This window comes from Corythoichthys intestinalis, chromosome 6 (assembly GCF_030265065.1).
Source record: "Corythoichthys intestinalis isolate RoL2023-P3 chromosome 6, ASM3026506v1, whole genome shotgun sequence".
In the NCBI taxonomy this organism is placed as follows: domain Eukaryota; kingdom Metazoa; phylum Chordata; class Actinopteri; order Syngnathiformes; family Syngnathidae; genus Corythoichthys; species Corythoichthys intestinalis.
The window spans coordinates 36,220,915-36,241,644 of record NC_080400.1 but is presented as its reverse complement, the minus strand read 5'-3'; the positions used below and the strand labels follow the sequence as shown (position 1 = coordinate 36,241,644).

General features: G+C 39.5%; 1 protein-coding gene across 1 annotated transcript; it reads right to left on the bottom strand.

The window, feature by feature from the left end:
* Positions 1-679: 679 nt before the first annotated feature.
* npat (nuclear protein, ataxia-telangiectasia locus) lies at positions 680-20,582 on the bottom strand. The gene is made up of 17 exons (XM_057839787.1): positions 20,407-20,582; positions 20,115-20,233; positions 19,958-20,018; positions 19,811-19,883; positions 19,409-19,452; positions 10,632-10,880; positions 10,374-10,449; positions 10,048-10,171; positions 9,871-9,962; positions 9,681-9,762; positions 9,476-9,572; positions 9,244-9,363; positions 7,827-9,158; positions 7,635-7,735; positions 7,417-7,510; positions 1,894-3,203; positions 680-1,327 (listed from the first exon to the last, which is right to left on the bottom strand). The coding sequence occupies exons 1-17, from the start codon at positions 20,459-20,461 to the stop codon at positions 1,247-1,249; spliced, it is 4,110 nt and encodes a 1,369-aa protein (XP_057695770.1). The 5' UTR covers positions 20,462-20,582; the 3' UTR covers positions 680-1,246.
* Between the last annotated feature and the right edge of the window lie 148 nt (positions 20,583-20,730).

Sequence of the window (20,730 nt, the reverse complement as noted above, 5' to 3'; positions counted from 1 at the left end):
ATGATTTATTGTGATAATAACAATATCGAGGTAAAATACACATTTAGGAGAAACCATTTAAGGAGTATTTTGTGCTTTTAGTGATACTTTTACGCACGAGCCCAGTAAAGTTACTAAGAATAGCCATGAGGGGTCTCTGTTGGACTGGAGAGCAAGGTTGACTTTTCTAACTTCAACTGCAAAAATCCCACGTTTCTCACAGTCAGTGAAGGTGGGCTGTAAGAAAATATGTCAGGCGAGTCAAATTTAGCCGAGACTATCAGCAGAGCTATTCTGACTGAAATACAAAGGTTTCCCAGTGAGAAACATGGGATTTTTGCAGTTGAAGTTAGAAAAGTCAACCTTGCTCTCCAGTCCAACAGAGACCCCTCGTGGCTATTCTTAGTAACTTTACTGGGCTCGTGCGTAAAAGCATCACAAAAAACACAAAATACTTCTTAAATGGTTTCTCCTAAATGTGTATTTTACCTCGATATTGTTATTATCACAATAAATCATGTCCAAGAGCCGACTGCCACCGTTGAGTAGGTTTTATTCATTTTTAAGCAACGTAAACAAACAGTTTGAGCTGCTCCAGCTTTTATTTTGTTACTTCCGGTCTCCAGTCATGTGAATTTGCATATTACGCTAAATATTGAGTTCCAACTGTTTCCAGATTTAAGATTTAAATATGGTATTTAGATATAACATTTACATTTAGGATTTAATATAACATTCAGATTTAAGATATATATTTCGGATATAAATTTCATATATATATTTAGGATATACATTTTAAAAAAAAAATATATAATATACATTTAAGATTTACATTTAAGATTTAAATAAATATTTAGTTCTGGATTTAAACATTGAAGTCCAATACTTATTATTAAAAAAAAATCTTTAAGTTGCTAAATATTGTTGCAAATGTGCAAAAAAAAGTGACTGTAAACATTTCACACCACATTTTTAACACTGAGTCGCGCTAAATGTGAGAAAATGTCGTGATTTTCGGCATGTGCTACTTTACAAACAGCGCCCCATACATGTTTGCGCAACTGCAACACCACCCAACAGCATTGGTGAAATTTAGACTTAAACAGAGAAAAACAAATGTATTTTAGTAGATAAAGTGTAGGGTTAGGAATAGGATTATGAAAAGGAATATGGGCACTGGTTCGGCAGACTGCTTGCTTGTTCTATTCCTGGAAGTAACTCAAGTAGGTCATGCTATAGCAGCCTTTTCTGTTGGCGAGTCCAGCCTTCATTCATCGTAATGAAGTGAAGAAAGAAACTTATCCACATCGAAGTCCTGGGGGAAGCAATTCATGAAGTTCTTCCTTTCCTGCAGAGTTCAAAACATAGTTAGAATTAGATGACGGGAAGAAAAAAAAGTCATAAACATTGTATAACCATCTAAGTCTAAAATAAACCCCATCAAATTAAGCATTGTTTGCAGGTAAGTCAAAACTGTCATAAAATGCCAAAATTTGATCTCATTCATAGTAACCAAATCAACCATAGTGCCTCCATCTGGCGTAGTTGGTTGTTTGATCACTGGCAGCAATCTTTCATGTTTCTTCAACCAAAATCTATTTTAAATCCAAGTCAGCACTTTGGAGTTCAGTCGGAATCCTCTGATGAGGTCGAGCACTACCTCTTTTGGTCACTTGTATGATCTGGTGACAATTTAAATTTGACTGGCTAAGCTTTCAATGGCTGTACAGGTCAAGACAAATAGTTGACATTAAAATGTATAATAAATCTTTTCTTCTTCTTTTTCTTTCAGGGGTTGCCACAGTGATAATATTAGATTAAAATGCCAAAACAAGCAACTGAAAGGGATTTGTATAGTCATTACAAAAAATAAATAAAAACAGTAAGAGTAGAACTGAAAATCTCTTATCTCACCCGTTTCTTCTTTTTAGCAGGGGACAGTTTTGAGGACTTCTTAACAGGAGGGCTAGCAGTGGGAGTGGACAGTTTGCGCTTCTTTGAAGTCTTCAAACTTGTAGGAGACTTTTCGCCTGCTTCCTGGCGCAAACTGTCTTTGAGCGGACTGCCAGTCCTGGCAATGGCGGCACGCGACAGGATCATTAGGGTGTGGGCGGCCATATTGATGCTGTTTTCGCTGCCAGCCTCACTGGCGGGGCTGCAGGTGGGGACTTCTGAGGTATTATGGCGAGGAATATTCTTCGGCGTTCCCTCTGCATCTTTACCTTTCTTCTGTTGCAGAGGAGTCTTTGGACAACTCATAGCCTCTGTCCGGTTGCCACCTGTTCCCGGGGTTCGAGGACTAGTAAGTTCTGGGTTGTTGAGTCCTGTTGTCTTATCAGGTTTGGGAGGAGAGTTGAGCACTTGAATGTTTTGCAGCATCTCGGTTGCCTGTATAGCCAAAGAGCTGGTCTTGGAGGGAAATTTGGCTATTTTGAATTGGGAACTTGATGTTTCTGTGACAGCTGGAGGGATTAGGTCTGCTAGTGTTGTAGATACAGGTGTGTGCAAAGATGGCGGCTGCTCTTGTAAGCAATCTATCAATTTATTTTCTTTGTCAGCTATATTAGGCTTGTCTTTAGGCTGCGTGTTGTTCTCTACCTGCTCTTCTGCGTGCTCCTTGCCGCTGCTCACGCCTTTGTCTTCACTGCTTATTGATTTTAGCACAGAATCGGAAGTCGTCTTTGAGCTACCAAAATCCTTCTGTTTGGCTTCATCATTTATTGCCTCCTTATTGTGACTGTGTTTCTTAGCTGCAGATTTCAATTTAGGTCTTGGTTCTGAGCTTTTAACAGACTCAAGCTGAGACAGTTCAGCCATGGTCTCATGTGCAGTTTGAGGATCTTGACTGAGGATGTCATCTTGTTTAACGGAGTTAGTATTGACATGGTTTTGTTTTTGAGGAGGAGAAATAGGCGTAACCAAATTCCCTTCAGCTTTGGAATCTCCTGAGAGCCTGACAGTCTCAATTTTCCGTTTAGGCTTATTTCCACTGAGGATAGCTGGCCTTGTACAAGGACGACCTCTCTTAGTCTGTGTAACACGTTGGGAAGTTGATGTATTTGTAGCTGAGGTGGTGGCCATTGTTGCTGTTTTAGAAGTTTGTGGTTGATCCTTGGTAGATGGCTCAAAACATAGAATTCTCTTATGGCTAGAACTGGAATCCTTTGGTTCATGTGGCTGAATTGCATTCTGAAGGTTCTGCGTCGCCCCATTGGGTACAATTCCTAGAATTCACAAAAACAAAGTCAAGTAAATGAACACATGTGCTGAATTTGCATTGTGTTGTCTCTGTGGTCGATAGTCCAGAGGGAAAATAAGAGCATGTATAGCACCGTAACGGGGTAAGACCTTTTTTTGACATTTTTAGGTATGCATCCCAAATTGTGATAATTAGTTGTCTGATAATTACTTTTTAAACAATAACCGATATTGTCCAACTCCAAAAATCCGATACCGATATGAAAAACGATACAGTGGAGCAAATAAGTATTTAGTCAACCACTAATTGTGCAAGTTCTTCCACTTGAAAATACTAGAGAGGCCTGTAGTTGTCAACATGGGTAAACCTCAATCACGAGAGACAGAATGTGGGGAGAAAAAAAAAAAAACAGAAAATCACATTGTTTGATTTTTAAAGAATTTATTTGCAAATCATGGTGGAAAATAAGTATTTGGTCTATACCAAAAGTTCACCTCAATACTTTTTTATGTACCCTGTGTTGGCAATAACAGAGGCCAAATGTTTTCTGTAACTCTTCACAAGCTTTTCACACACTGTTGCTGGTATTTTGGCCCATTCCTCCATGCAGATCTCCTCGAGAGCAGTGATGTTTTGGGGCTGTCGTTGGGCAACACGGACTTTTAACTCCCTCCACAGATTTTCTATGGGGTTGAGATCTGGAGACTGGCTAGGCCACTCCAGGACCTTGAAATGCTTCTTACGAAGCCACTCCGTTGTTGCCCTGGCTGTGTATTTGGGATCATTGTCATGCTGAAAGACCCAGCCACGTCTCATCTTCAGTGCCCTTGCTGATGGAAGGAGATTTTCACTCAAAATCTCTCGATACATGGCCCCATTCATTCTTTACTTTACACAGATCAGTCGTCCTGGTCCCTTTGCAGAAAAACAGCCCCAAAGCATGATGTTTCCATCCCCATGCTTCAAAGTAGGTATGGTGTTCTTCGGATGCAAGTCAGTATTCTTTCTCCTCCAAACACGAGAACCTGTGTTTCTACCAAAATGTTCTATTTTGGTTTCATCTGACCATAACACATTCTCCCAGTCCACTTCTGGATCATCCAAATGCTCTCTAGCGAACCGCAGACGGGCCTGGACGTGTACTTTCTTCAGCAGGGGGGCACGTCTGGCAGTGCAGGATTTGAGTCCCTGGCGGGGCATTGTGTTACTGATAATAGCCTTTGTTACTGTGGCCCCAGCTCTCTGTAGGTCATTCACTAGGTCCCCCCGTGTGGTTCTGGGATTTTTGCTCACCGTTCTTGTTATCATTTTGACGCCACGGGGTGAGATCTTGCATGGAGCCCAAGATCGGGGAGATTATCAGTGGTGTTGTATGTCTTCAATTTTCTAATAATTGCTCCCACAGTTGATTTCTTAACAGCAAGCGTTTTACCTATTGCAGATTCAGTCTTCCCAGCCTGGTGCAGGTCTACAATTTTGTCTCTGGTGTCCTTCGAAAGCTCTTTGGTCTTGGCCATACTGGAGTTTGGAGTGTGACTGACTGAGATTGTGGACAGGTGTCTTTTGTACCGATAATGAGTTAAAAGAGGTGCCATTAATACAGGTAACGAGTGGAGCCTCGGTAGATGAAGTTAGACCTCTTTGACAGCCAGAAATCTTGCTTGTTTGTAGGTGACCAAATAATTATTTTCCACTCCTCTTTAAAAATCAAACAATGTGATTGTTTTTTTTTTCACATTCTGTCTCTCATGGTTGAGGTTTACCCATGTTGACAATTACAAGCCTCTCTAATCTTTTCAAATAGGAGAACTTGCACACTTGGTGGTTGACTAAATACTTATTTGCCCCACCGTATATGCGGTCGTGGACTTAACATTTCTCTAATATCAACTGGATGCTTTAATAATGATAATTAGTGATGCACGATAATGCATTTTTCAGCCGATACCGATAACCGATAATTTCCTCCTCGTTCCAACCGATAACCGATAATGTCAAACCGATAATTTTATTAAAGATTTATGTAAAATTTTAAAGTATACACAAGAGAAAATATTGCTGTGCAAAAATAATATTGCTCTTTTTTTTTCAACATCAAATGTGAACAAGTAGTAGTAGTAGTAAATTCCAACATCTAAATAAAGACAGATTGTCTGACATTGTGTAATGGTAAACTTTTGGCAACAATTACTTACAGAGTAAATACATAAGTTGCACAAAAATGGCTTTAAAAATATGCCATTCCTAAAGTATAACATTACTACACAGCAAAAACACAGCTCCTTAAGACTAGTTAAAGTCCCTTGTTTTCAGTGTAAATCTATTGGAAATAAGTTAAATTAACTGCCAGCACTTCAAGTATATTTTACTCAGATTTCTTGAAGAAAAATGGCCAGCTGAAAATAAGATTAACAGCCTTATTTTAAGCAATAAATTATTATATATAATCCAAAAAAAAAAAAAAAAAAAAACCTTGTCAGATATGTTCTTTATTCAAGAATATGTATGGTTCAAAACATTATTTGAAAGCAATTTTTTCTTGATTTAGGTGAAAAATGACCTTATTTTTTTTTTAGATGTTTGGGCTTAATAAGAACAAATTGCAATATTTAGTTCAAGTAAGTGGAATAATCTGGCGCATTCAACTAGTCTTCAACACTCAAACAAGATAGGGAAAATTATTTGACTAGATTTAAGAAGAATCATCTGATTAAGACGTCATAAATTTAAAGCGTACTGAATGCATTACTGACTGGATGACTTCTTTGTGTCGTTTGGTGCATGTTACAATTATCAACTAACCACTGTGCCGTCATGATAAACATGGTTTGTTGACATCACCTGTGTAAATGTCCGTGGTAAAACTGATGTGATCGACATGTCTTTCACGAAGAATCGTGGTCGTATAAACTGCATTATTTTTTCATCCAGGGGTTTGGCTATCGGGTCATTTCGGGAATTTCCTCCCGCCTGTGCCCTTCAGTCCGCCCGGCTGCCAAATTAGCACCCGCGCCAGGCCTCTGTCTTGAACCGGAGTGGCGGCGGCAGCAAAGTTCGTACCGTATATCCGCCCGCCCCGGCCGGTGTTCTGTCAACCGGCTCGCTGCGGCGCATTCGGTGCATGGCTCTGCTCTCATGCTCTACCTGCCTAGGGTGAGGCGGCGGCCTGCCGGATCGGCGGGCTCCGTCGGAAGACAGCTACTTGTCAACTATCGATCTCGTGAGGTGTTTAGCCATAGATGGGAGTTTACCACTCGCTTTGGGCTGCATTCCCAAACACCCCGACTCCGGGAGGACCGCAGCGTATCTGTATCGTCACAAGCCCCGTAGCTTCCTTTATAGTTTATTTGTTAACAATAGCTTTAGCATTCGTGCTAGCAGCAGCATAATCGTTCCAAAAATCATTGTGATGCAGTTTTAAATGGCTGCTGGGTTAGTGCTAGTGGTGTTCAATGAGGACGCTTTCTTTAGGCCTTGAGGAACTGTTTTGTAGATGGCGAGAGCGTCGTTTATTTCATTTCACACACGGGAAAAGCAACGCACGCTAGTGAGAGCGCCTCAACACTGATGTGTAACACCGCCTCCTCTATGACGCCGTACTCCTAAACCCCTCCTCCCACAGGGGCTTCAGAGAGGGGAGGGGTTGAGCAGGCGGCAGTGAAGAAGTGGAGAAAACTGCTTGTTTGCGCACATTTGGAGGCTAAATTAAGTATATAATTATCGGATTGTATTATCAGTTGATTTTTTTATTATCTGTATTATCTGTGTGACGTCATAATTGCCATTATCGGCCGATAATTATCGGCAGCCGATATTATCGTGTATCTTTAATGATAATGCTCACATAACAAATCCCAAGCATCTTAGTTTGGAGACATCTAATGGTCAATAAGAATTACTGCTGTGCCAAGGTTCGACCAGTACTTATATAAAGGCAGAAGCCTTCTACATTCATTTTGAAGGCAACATGCGTATTGGCCCAAAACCGATCATGAAAAACCGACGTCGATATTATCCAATATAATTTTAAATGCTTTTATCAGCCGATATTATCAGACACCCGATAGCATCGGACAACTCCAGTTATAATACAATATTGATGAATCAGTACAACCACTGCAGTTTAAAAGTGGCATTAGATCCTTTCCTTTAGATCCCACAAACATTTGCAAAATCAATGTCCTGTGCAACAATTACAATAATGTATTCGGCTGACACATAGGGCAGCAACAACTTACCAAGATTTGTGGAATTTTTGACAGCAAATGTGGAAAGGTTCGACTCGACAGTTAGAGTCTGTTGCAATGGCACTGGGTTTGGTATTCCAACAAACTGGAAAGCAACATCCTTTATCAATAAACAATTATAAGTCACAAAATGATCATGAGAAGAATTAACAGAAGCCCCAATCTGTGGCATTTAAGCAAATTAGTAAAATAATTCTTTTTTTTTTTACTTGATTAGCCATCATTTGGACATTTCCAGGAGAATTCTGCCCCACAACGGACACGGGAAGCATCACTGGCTTCACGGGTGATGGCAAGATGAGTGCTGATCCTGTGAAGAAATTACCAAACATATTTGTTTTTGCAGTAATGTCAGCATTGACAGAGTTGACAAAAGGTAAAGCAAGAGGAGTGTCTCTCACCAGTAACAAAGCTTTGCGCTGGACTTGCTGTGGAAACATTGAAGTGGCTATTTTTGGGTAAAATTGGTACTTTTGAGGAACTTGTCGGCACTTGCACCTGTCTACCTGAACTATCTGCTGTCAGGGGCTCTGTCATGAGGAAATAGCTTGCGGTTCCTGCTTGGAGCCCAGTGCTAGCAGTGTCTAAGGGTAGTTGAATAATGTAGCTTTGTTGAGTTTGTGTTGTTGTTCCCATGAGATGAGATGGAACTAATGCTCCGGGTCTACTGGGCGAATTAGCTATTGCTTCTGAGCTTTGTAACCCGCGGACAGCAAGTGCAGTTTCATCCAAGTTATTGCCTCTTGGTGTGCCAGGTCCTCTGGGTGACTTGACGGGGGATGAAAGATAGATCGTGGGTAGCTTTTCAGTAGAAATGCTGGAAATTGGTTGACTAAGAGTTTTGTCACTTGGGGAATCCTCATCTGGGTTATCACTGATGATGATCTTCAAAGAAACAATGTTATTCGAATCAGTTGCAGCTTTACTTGGGGGCTTGTAATTGCTGGTCGTAGAACTAGATTCAGCAGGGCATAGTACACTAGAATTTGAAGATGCGGTAGAAGTGAATGTGGATGAGCCAAGCAAATATGTATGAGTTGTGCTGAAAGAGTGAGCTAGAGGGGAACAAGTCGATACTACATTCTTTTCAGTGGTGTTGGAAATGGTGTCACCTCCAAAAGAAAATGTGGTCGGGGAAGTCTGGGGTGTTACTGTGAGACTCATTTGAGGTTGAGTTGTTACACAACTGACTGGAACAGAAGTATGAGAGTTGCTTCCAATTAAAGTATCGTGTGCAGGAGATAAAAATGCAGGCTGTGAAGGTAAAGATTTAGCAGATTGATCAAGAGATATTTGTTCTTGTTTACTTTTTCTTTGATTGTCAACATTTATGACTGGCTCCACTGTTGCACTGGCTCCAGGTAAAAGGACAGATGTTGAGTCAATGAGGGACATTGTGGTTGGTAAGATGTCCTTACTGACACTCTCCAGTTCCCTGAAAGTCTGTGTACTCTTTAAAATAGCTGAAGTATCCAATGTTGTGTCAATATCCATTGGTGATACATCAACACTGTGATTGAAAAGTGAGGCTTTTTGCGTTCTGTTTTGATCAGGAAGATCCTCAAGCGTATTTAGCACTTTAATAGTGCTATTTTCTATCAGGGAAGACTTGCTGCTCGACCCGATAACAGCCTTCTTTAACATAGAGTTCGGTTTTCTGGTCTTGCGTTCTGGTACAGCTTTGTTCTTCACCATTGCTGCTGTTAAATCTGAGGTGTCTTGCAGTGTAGCACCTGCAAATAACATGGATAGCCAATAACTCATCTGTCTAAACTGGATGGATTTGAAGCTCATGCCTGAATTTTGTTCAACAACTACCTGGATCATGGTTACTCTGGGGCTGCCCAACTGTAGATGAAGTTGACGGTGGTCCGTCAGTATCACTCTCCGCTGGTGTATTGTCAATAACTCCTGGTTCTCCATCAGTTCGAGTTTTGTCTGCAAATGGAAAATTAACATTCATAAATCAAAAGAACATAGGCTTTAGGCATATTTATTAATACAGTATTTCCACTACACTTCAAGTACGAATAAGGAAGGTAATGGTTACTATAGTCAAAGAGGTCAAACAGGGCTTGAAAGGCAGGGTCGGATTCTGTTTGCTTCAAAATGTCATGGATTGCATCCTCACTCATATGTATTTCTCCCTGAATAAAAAAAAACAAAACAGAGTTTTTGTTTATATACTGAGGGAATTTAAATGCTGAAAAATATAAAACATTACAAAAATTCAGAAAAGTTATGAAATTAAGTACCTGTAATCCGAGGATCTCATCAATTGACTGGTCATCTTCCATTGAACTTGACAGGGGCTTTGGTGTTTGCGGAGTTGGTTCACTTAGGTTTACAGGAACAACAAATCAAATACTGTCACAAATACGCTTATAGAGCAAAACATCACTATGAAAGCCATTGATAACAACAAAAACTAAATGAAACACTTACTTTGCAAGTATTTTGTTGATATTTTCAGCAAGCTTTTCCTGCAACGATCTGTCTCCCAATATCTTGTCCCGAGCATTTTGTATCACTAGTTGCTGTGAACATACATATCTGGTGTAAAATTCTCACTTCCACAACAGTACATAAATTTATTCAAACAGAAAGTGTACATTTACTGACAGGAAAGTTTTCATCAACAACTTCCTCTGGTTGAGGTTCAGCAGTGATATTCGTAGCAGGTGCGGTAGACTTGCCAGTACCATTTGAGCATCCCAGGGCACCGCTCCTTTTCCTTGGTGTGTCCCTGATTTTGCATCAAAGTTTAACATAGTAATATGAATACACATTTTCATCAGATATGGATAGCAGAGAGGGAAACAATCTAAGTATCAACTTCTTGCGTTTCCAAACACAAAATATCCCTCATATTACTATTTAATCATAACACACTTTTTTAAGTCATTGCGCTTGTTATATGTCTGTGCAGATAAAAATAACAGCTCTACCATTTCCGTCGCCCTGGGGACATTGGTCCTGGATTTGATCGCTGTTCTGAAATGATTATCTGTATAGGGGAATCCCCTGGAACAGACAAGTAAGATGAACCTTTTTTAGCAGCTTGTTGCTAAAATAATACGAAATGTACACACCGGATTCCCAATTCCCAACCATTTCCACATGATTGCATTCAGTTTATATTTACAAGTTGTATTGCGTCAAACTTCTTAGTAATCCTATATGTTCAGATGTTAAGAGATACGTACTCTGTATATTGTTCAATCTATTGCCATCATGGAAGACCTGACGTGTTGCACTGCCTGGAGGTGCTCTGATTTCTGGTGCACTGTAGCTCTCAGGGGTGGAGTGGCTCAGCATACTCTGTGAGCTGATTGCTGGGCTGCTGATTAAGCTTGTTTGAGAGGAGCACACAAGACTGCTTGTTGAAGTGCTTGCTGAAGACACGGTTAAAACCCGTTGTTTTGTCAAGTTTGCCAGTCCAACACGAGAACGTGCTGTTGAAATGAAAAGAACAGTTTTATAATTACTGTTTAGTTTTGATCCCGGGCACTGAAATTTGACTAGATCTACCGTGTCATTTCTGTATGATCTTACAATCCCAATTCAAATGAAATTGGGATTTGTCATAAACATATATAAAAACAGAATACCATTAATTAGCAAATCATGTTCTACCTATTTTCAATGGAATTACTTCAAAGACAAGAATATTAATGTTCAAATTGATGAACTTGATTGTTTTGCGCAAATAATAATTAACTTAAATTTTAGGCATCAAATGTAAATCACCGAAATGGATATACTGTTTGGAAACCAAGGGCCATTTTTTGGGATACTCTTTCAAGTTAAACAAAAACTCAAACAGAAGGGAAGCAGACTTCTGCTTAGTTGGCATTCAAAACATTAACTCAGAATGTTTCGTGATGCCAACATGCAGTGAGGAAAAGTTTTTTGATGACCACTGGTAACAGAACTTCAAATTTAGCAGACCAGAAATGTTAACACACGCTCATTAAAAGTGTTATTTATACCAAATGCATCACTTCACAAAGTAGCTGTTAGCTTACATTTGTAACAAAATTGTATAGTACTAGTTAAGAGCATTAAAATCGCAGCTAGCTTGTGTTCAATTATCCCTTCTTCAAACTACAACTCAATCAAATCAAACAAGTAATGCTAATTGTTTTTCACCCTATTTAACAAAAATATATGGCGTTGTTGATAAAATGGAACCATTTAAGTCTCTCCACTACCAAATAAAAACCCAAAGAAAATGGTTCCGTAATTTTGTTGTTTGGCCCTTTTTCTAAAAAAAGGTTAAAAGAATGGTTTTGTCCTTCCATAACTTTTGTATGTCACCCAGGCCAAGTCTACACATAGCAGGGTATTTGGCAAAGAGAAGGAACTTCTGCGGTTTGTCCTATCATCCACACGCAAACGCACATTTAAACAAGGGTTCTTGAAAACTTCGGTCTGAGTGAAGATGTGCGAATTCTTCATTTGTGGCTCCATCCTGTGGACACTGATAACCGAAGATTTAACTGTTGAAACGTCACTGGCTGCAACAAACTTGGTCCCTACGTCACACATGAGACCAATGTTTACATTTGGAGTAAATTAGACAGGCGTTTTGTTGCTTCCATTTATTTACAAACTCTTGCTGTGCTTCATATTGAAGAACACATGCAAATGATGGAGGTATTATGGACAATTATTTTCCGCCCTTTGTTATGAATGTACTTAAAAATGAATGAAGGCGGTTGGCTGTGGAAGCTTTTTTTTTCTTCAAACGTGCTGGTGTGGACGCAATTATTTTTTCCCCGACGTATTAGTGCAGGATCCTCAGTTTTAAAAAACCCTGCTAGGTGTAGACATGGACAAATACTCAGCTCCGAACCCCAACTCCACGGTAACATCCACTCTCCCGCTACTCAATCCTCCGCAAACACATTGAACTTTAATATAAGCATACCATACATTATATTGTTTCATTTACACGACAGGTACGAAAGTTTAACAATAAAACGCATTTTGAAACCTTAGGTAAACATTCCATAGGAACATATGGGATGGGTGTCCAGTGTATATGGCAGAAAACACAGACAAGGCTGAAAAAGCAGTTTCTGCTTTTGCACCCCTCTTTAAAATAAACTGCAGTATTTTAAGCCAAAAGAACAGCTGTATTTGATAGAGCAATATATCTATATGCCGCCATAGAAGTTTCATAATTTGTCCGTTTTACCATGGAGACCCCCGTTTACAGACACTGCAAAACTGCTTTTATTTCAACCCAGCCATAAAAAGTAGTAATTATATTTATTATTCAAAATGGCTATCATTTTTAGCTTACAATCATTAGTCGATGTCTAATATTTAGTTAAAAAAAGAACAACTTTGTAAAATTATTCATTCGCATATATTAAAACTTTTTAAACAAATTCCACCAGAATGAAAAAAAATACCGTCTGTAATTAAGTCACAGATATCTACCTCATAACTATCGCTTTATTGTATTGTTTTTGTTACTGTCGCATTTCCCCCGATATTTCAGATGATAATCGATCCAAACAAAGAAAAAAAAAAAGAAAAAAAAAAAAAAAAAAATTTGAAAGGGTAAATATTTTATAATTACCGTAAAATCTTAACCAGTCCTTGATGTATGCGATTTTTGCATTACGAACCGCGTTATATTACCGTGTTTCACCCAGAAAATCCCCCAAAAGTCCAGCTGTGGCCATTCACAGCTGTATCTTGACTAAGGATGCAACAATACGCGTACGACTAAAACCAGATATTACTCATCCTTAATAGATGAAAACAAAAATAATCCTAGGTTTCTGTTCAGCACTGTAGCAAGGCTGACAAACAGTCACAGCTCAATAGAACCTTATATCCCAACCACCCTTAGCTGTGATGATTTCCTAAAATTTTTTAACAAAAAAATCGCAACTATTAGAAATAAAATAAATGAATTACTTCCAACTATTAGGTCTGATAAAGTGCAGACTAAAAATTCAGAATCTCCAATAAACCCCTCTAAAATGCTAAATAACTTTGCCACTGTAGACCAAATCGATGTAATTTCAATTATAATGCCCTCCAAACCATCAACGTGCCTCCGAGACCCGATCCCAACCAAACTTTTTAAAGAGACCCTGCCTCTAACTATTGATATTATCTTAAATATAATAAATACCTCATTAGTTACTGGCCACGTGCCGCAGTTCTTTAAATATGGAGTTATTAAGCCGCTTTTGAAAAAACCTACTCTTGATCCTGATATCTTGGCCAATTATAGACCTATCTCTAATTTACCATTTCTCTCCAAAGTCCTTGAAAGAGTGGTAATAAAACAGCTCTGTCAGCACCTACAGGACAATAGTTTATTTGAACATTTCCAGTCTGGCTTTTGAGCTCATCATAGCACTGAAACTGCATTAGTCAAAGTAACTAATGACTTGTTACTAGCCGCTGACGTTGGATTAGTCTCGATCCTGGTTCTGTTGGACCTGAGTGCAGCCTTTGACACAATCGACCATAATATCTTATTGCAGAGACTAGAATGTGACATAGGCATTAGAGGAGCAGCCCTCTGCTGGTTTAAATCATATTTATCTAAAAGGTACCAGTTTGTCAATGTAAACCAGCAATCATCACCGTACTCTAGAGTTAGTTATGGTGTGCCGCAAGGATCGATCCTCGGGCCCATCTTGTTTACGCTGTATATGCTTCCTCTAGGTAATATCATCAGAAAACATAGCATTAACTTTCATTGTTATGCTGACGACACAGAACTGTATTTATCAATTAAACCTGAGCAGATCAGGCAAGTGGACAAACTAAGCACCTGTGTCCGAGATATAAATACCTGGATGAGCACTAACTATCTTCTACTTAACCCTGAAAAGACAGAAGTCCTTATAATAGGCCCGAAAAGTGTGAGAGACTCTTTAGCTGCCCAGATAGTCACTCTAGACAATGTAAGTGTAGCCTCCAGCACCACAGTTAAAAACCTAGGAGTTTTATTCGACCCTGACTTATCGTTTAAAGATCACATTAAACAAACCTGCAGAACGGCCTTCTTTCACCTGCGCAACATAGCCAAAATTATAGAGATGCACGATAATATCGGTCACCGATAATTATCGGCCGATAATGGCAATTATGACGTCACACAGATAATCCAGATAAAACGAAATTCAACCGATAATGCAATCCGATAATTATATACTTGATTTAGCCTCCAAATGTGTGCAATCAACAGTTTTGTCCAACTCTGCTAGTTTTAAGGAGATGTTTTTGCAGTGTAGTAATGTGATATATGTTAGGAATGGCTTACTTTTAAAGGCATTTTTGTGCAACTTGGGTGTTTACTCTCAAAGTAATTGTTGCCAAAAGCTTACCATTACCCAATGTTATTGCCATTGTTTAGATGTTGGAATTTACTACTTGTTCATATTTGATGTGGAAAAAAATAGCACTAAATTACATTTTTGCACAGTAACATTTGATCTTTGTATACTTTAAAATTTTACATACATATTTGAATAGAATTATCAGCGTGACATTATCGGTTATCGGGTGGAAGGGGCAGGAAATGATCGGTTTTCGATATCGGTTGAAAAATGTATTATCGTGCATCACTACAAGATTAGCAATAATTTATCTAAAAGCGATGCAGAAAAATTAATTCACGCGTTCGTTACATCGAGATTGGATTACTGTAACTCCCTACTTGCAGCTTGTCCTAAAAGTTCTCTAAAAGGTCTTCAGCTAGTCCAAAACGCAGCAGCAAGACTTTTAACAGGAACCAATAGAAGAGAGCACATCGCCCCTGTGCTCCAGGCCCTTCACTGGCTTCCAGTCGAGTTTAGAATTAAATTTAAAATCCTCCTTCTTACATTTAAGACCATTAACGGGTTGGGGCCATCTTATCTCACCGATGCTCTGGTTCCATACCGCCCCAACAGAACACACCGCTCTCAGAATGCAGGTCTACTGGTAGTAGAGCAGGGCGGTAAACCGAAAATTTACCGTTACCGAAATTCTTCACGATGACCGACGTAATTTTGACCATGTCGGTAAATTCGGTAATTTAATAAAAGAAGAAAATATAGTCTTTTCATCCCGCTTTGACTCTGTGTTGTTCGGCTATGTTCATTCCCCTTTAAGAAAGCAGACAGTGTGCTTACGTTGGGAGTCACATGGTTTTCGAGAAGCCAATCAAACAGAAGCCCGGTAGGCTAACGCTAGCTGCTAACGCTAGCTGCTAACGCTAGCTGCTAATGCTACAAGTAAACGGGATGAAGTCGGGCTTAAGTTAGCTTCGCCAAACTTTCACCCGACATTAAGTAAACTCTTGACAGGTTCCAGATAGGGATGGAAAAACCGAGGCTTTCTGAAACAATGAACCACTTTTAAGACAATTGCCCTAAATTGAATCACTGTTTGACACACTGCAAGAGCCCCATCTACTGGATAAACAGTGCACGTTTCTTTTTAAAAGTAAAGTTGACAAATTGCCTCAGCATTACATATCTTCAATAGAATTAAGTGGATGTCGTCTATTTCAACCAGGAGATCGTGTCGTCATTAAGTGTGATTTACACAATTAAAGTTGACCTCTTTAAGCCTGTGTCATTGCTTTTGTCTGTGAAGATGTGTTCAAAGCAGTATTTGTAATACACGACAGTGCTAGTCTTGTAAGTGGCTCGTCCTAGATGACAGGGAGTAACTATGTATTGTTTATTTTTTGTAAAAATTACAGTACAGTAAGCACAGTGCTTGGGAACAGGAATATTATTTATTGCATACTGTAAGGATTTCCAAAATCATAAGATGTAAATAATTGAGCTGAATAAAAGAAAGGAAAGGTTTGTGAAACATTTTATTTTTTAATTAAGTATAATTTCTGGGGGGCGGGTGGATGTGTCGTATTTGTATCTATTCTAAATATCTAAACGTATGCCACTATCTACTGTATAACAATGCGGAATGAATTTAATGAAATTCAAGTGATGATATTTTTCAAGTCATACAAGCTGTCATAAATGTTCACACAAGAATTCTTATTGTCTACAAGATTTTTTTAATACTTAATGTTTAGACTGCATGTGCAATTGTTAAATTGAAAGCTGGTAAATAAATTTAACAAGAAACTGTTAATTTGTATTCCATGCATTGATTCAAATTTTCAAATTATATAACAGTTTGCTTGGGCGAATTTATCGTCATTTATCGTTATCGAGGTAAATCTGCTCAATTTATCGTGATACGTACTTAAGGCCATATTGCCCAGCCCTAACTGGTAGCTCCCAGGGTTTCTAAAAGTACTGTCGGGGCTAGAGCCTTTAGCCACCAAGCCCGTTTTATGGAATCAGCTTCCAACTAATATTAAAGAAGCCGAGACAGTCTGCACATTTAAGATTAGACTAAAAACGTTCCTATTCGACAAAGCTTATGGTCAGGCTAGTTGAAGTCGGAGTAGACTCACAGTTTAGTCTAAGCTGCACTATAAGCTATAATGCTGGGGGAAGTACAGCCACTGAGTTCTATCTCCTTGTCTCACTCTACCTACCACTTGTCTTACTTTATTTCTATTTTCCAATGTTAATATCTAGTTGTCTAGTCTCTTCATCACTAGTCACCCGGTGTCCCCTTTCCCCCCTCCCCTCTGGGGAGGGGCTATTTTTCAGCTGCAGCCTCCTGACTGTCCGGACCCCTGGCTGGATGGACGTCCTCGTTGCTACCCCCGTCTCATCTGGCTAGATGGACCTGTTCTTGTTCCTTTACACCACTGCATCTTTACGGACTGTAACTTCGCCTGCTAATTGCCATTAGCAGTCCTAGGGCTTCCTGTCTATCCGTCCTGGGAGTGGATCTCTCCTGACTGTGGTACTCCCCAGGGTTTCTCATTTTCTCCCAAAGACTCTGGAGTTTTTGGAGTTTTTCCTTGCCGACATGGAAGGTATAAGGATGGGGGATACCCAGGACTTGAACTTTATTTATTCATCTTTGTTGCTTCATTTGCTGTTTCTGATTGTGTATCATATTGCCTCTGCAAAGCCTTTTGAGACAACCTTGTTGTGATTCAGGGCTATACAAATAAAATTGAATTGAACAATACTCGGTTTTATATTGAACCGTTCGATACGCCCTTTTCGATTCAATATGCAAAAACATTCGATCCAATTGAAAAAGCTCCCAAAACGTATTTTCCGAACTTTATTTTGCGGTCTCTCTCGCTGTAATGTCCGACACATCTTTGCCTTGTAAATAAAGCTATCAGGAGCCTTATCCCCGTGAGTAGCCCTCCCCCTCCACACTCCTCCCCCAAACTGCCTGAAGTGCGGGAGCCGTGGTGCACGAGGACTATTGCTTGTGAGTAAGCACAGAAACTTATGGGGGCTGCTTGTCGGTTTCAACGTCATTCAGATTTGTTGTAGGGCAGCAATTTGGGTTAGTGATACACTATCCCCACCCCACACGTAAATAATTGAATTCAACTGTTTTATGGACATGTGTCAGGGAAATTCAACTTTGAACTCCAAGACAAATGTTACCTCGATAGCTCGATTAGAGAAATGAATATGACCCCAACCATGGATTGCTTTTCTTCAAAGGCTTTATGAACAAGCGATATAACATTGATGCTTTATGCTACAATGTTCTCATGCAAGCATAACAAAAGCATACAAAATATAATGTATAATGGTTGTGATTTATTCATTCATTAATTCATTTTCCATGCCGCTTTTCCTCACGAGGGTCGCGGAGGTGCTGGAGCCTATCCCAGCTAACTACGGGCAGTAGGCAGGGGACACCCTGAACTGGTTGCCAGCCAGTTGCAGGGCACAAAGAGACATACAACCATTCACGCACACACTCATACCTACGGACAATTTAGAGTGTTCAATCAGCCTACCATGCATGTTTTTGGGATGTGGGAGGAAACCGGAGTTCCCGGAGGAAACCCACACAGGCACGGGGAGAACATGCAAACTCCACACAGGAAGGCCGAAGCCCGGGATTGAACCCTTGATCTCAGAACTGTGAGGCAGACGTGCTAACCACTCAGCCACCGTGCCGCGGTTGTGATTTAAGCATGAATAAAATTCTCTCACAATATGTACAACATTGCCCGTCAATATATTGTTACCGACTTGGCTGCTACGAATAACCTCGCTTTGACAAAAGACAGGTTAAGACCGTGGGTCACAGAGAGCTAACTCACGGTTACATGATGAACAATGAGTGGCAAATTAAGAGCGCTGTTCTTCAAACTCATCCTGTTTATGAAAGTCGATTGTCAAATGCTGGTGTTGTGCAGTAATGAGCAGACGTGACTTCTGTGGCGTTTGTTAACTTTTTTTTAATGCCCCAACAACACTCGTGCGCGCGCGCAGACACTAGATATCACCAAATAGCAACCTAGATGTGCAACATTAAATCGCCCTCAAGTCCCATGCCATTAGCTGCGTGAGCCCAGAGTGATCGAGAGACGCGTAGTCCATACACTACATCGATGAATTAAAAACTACTATGACTAAATGGAAGTTAAGCAGGCCAAATCAATCCATACCAGTGACAATAGATAATGCTGCAAATATTGTTAATTCAGTACGTAACACAGATGGACTTGAACCACAAATAGGATGGTTTGCTCATGTAGTAAAAATCGTGTCCCTCATATTGAAAATCGTACCGAACTGTGACTTAACTGTATCGTTGCATCCCTAGTCTTGACACCAGGTGAGACATGCTACACGGAGTTTTTGGATCGAAACAAGGTAAGTACGCGATAATATATCGTTAAAATCATGGTGTCTAATTATGCTCTCAGCTTGAGTTTGGGTTTAGGTTTTTTTTTTTTTTTTTTTTTTTTTTAAATGCCCTCCTGTTCAAATTTATTCTTCCCCCAGAAAATCGAGATTTTCAGGTTTCCAATGATATATCACACATACATATAGGACAATTTTGAAATTTGGCCAAATTGTTTTTTTTTTCTTCTCAAGTTCCTTACCTCTCTGACTGGCTGATGATATAGTTGGAGAGCTCTGTAAGGACCTGAATGGAAAAAGATATTTATATCTCGGTTATAATTATTGCCTGAAAAAAGACAACATATTTATATCTCGGTTATAATTATTGCATGAAAAATAACATTTATATGACAATTCCCCACGACCATCCTTTGCATTCTTTTAAGTGCATGTCATTTAAAGTCTTTGGTGACACTAAAAACACCCTTTGGGACAGTGCGAGGAAGTAGAAGGTGCCAAAGCAAGCCCAGGGAGAACATGAAGCCATATTAAACATGCAACATGAAGAATAGAATCTAAATTCAGATGTTAGAACTACATTGTGACAAAGAAGGTGACCAACTACTCATACATTGTGGTTGTTCATAATTCAAAAGCATTACTTTATTTGTTTGAGTGTAAAATCCAGTTTTTTCCACAATGATGTCATCACGGCAGGCACTTCATGGCAAGTCTCTAAAAAGACGGAGAAATTGTTAAAATTAGGCAGGACGCACAAGCTGGTCATACAATAAATATGATATTATCACCTTTTGTTTTTACAGCCATATACTCATTTAAAATGGTTGTTAGTCCCTTTCCAAAGACAGACTGTAGGAAAGAGAAATAGCAGTCATAATGTGTTCTATGTTCAATGTAGTATTTTTTTATTTGTATAATGTTCTTTCACATCTCCGTGCAACTTACAAACACACACGCAGGAAGCGCTCCATCTCCCAGGCTGTGTTCTTTATATTCTTTCAGGTTTGGGCTCTCCTGGATGAATGCTACGCTTGTGGCCGACAGACCTTCTTCCTGAAGATAGTCTGGTGACAGAAATAGTTATAAATTTAGATACGATGTAAACCCACGATCCCAAGAGAAAAAAACTAATGCGCAATGTTCAACATTGCTTTAGTCTTAGTACTTCAACGTAATTGCCGAAACAGTCGGCTAATGCTACAGCTACTGCTTGTTTTCTCGAGTTGAACTGACTTACCCAGAACGAGACGAGCGACGTCAGATGGCAGCAGCATGACTGCCAACTGGTTCATCAAAACAATATATAGCCTGCAATACCTAAGCTACATGTTCACTGACAATGATGCTTTATAATGTCAAAATAAGATTTCAGTCGGTTGTATTGTTGTGAAGGTGTCGCACTCAAAAGGCGGGGAAACGTAACCCGGAAATAACTCGTCATGACAGTCATAGTAGTGGGAGTTGTAGTTCTAGTTTGTTTTGAGATTGCATTCATTTTTGTGGATTTAATTATTCAAACAATATTGATGGGAAAATGTTAATTAGTTATTTGTATTACGCG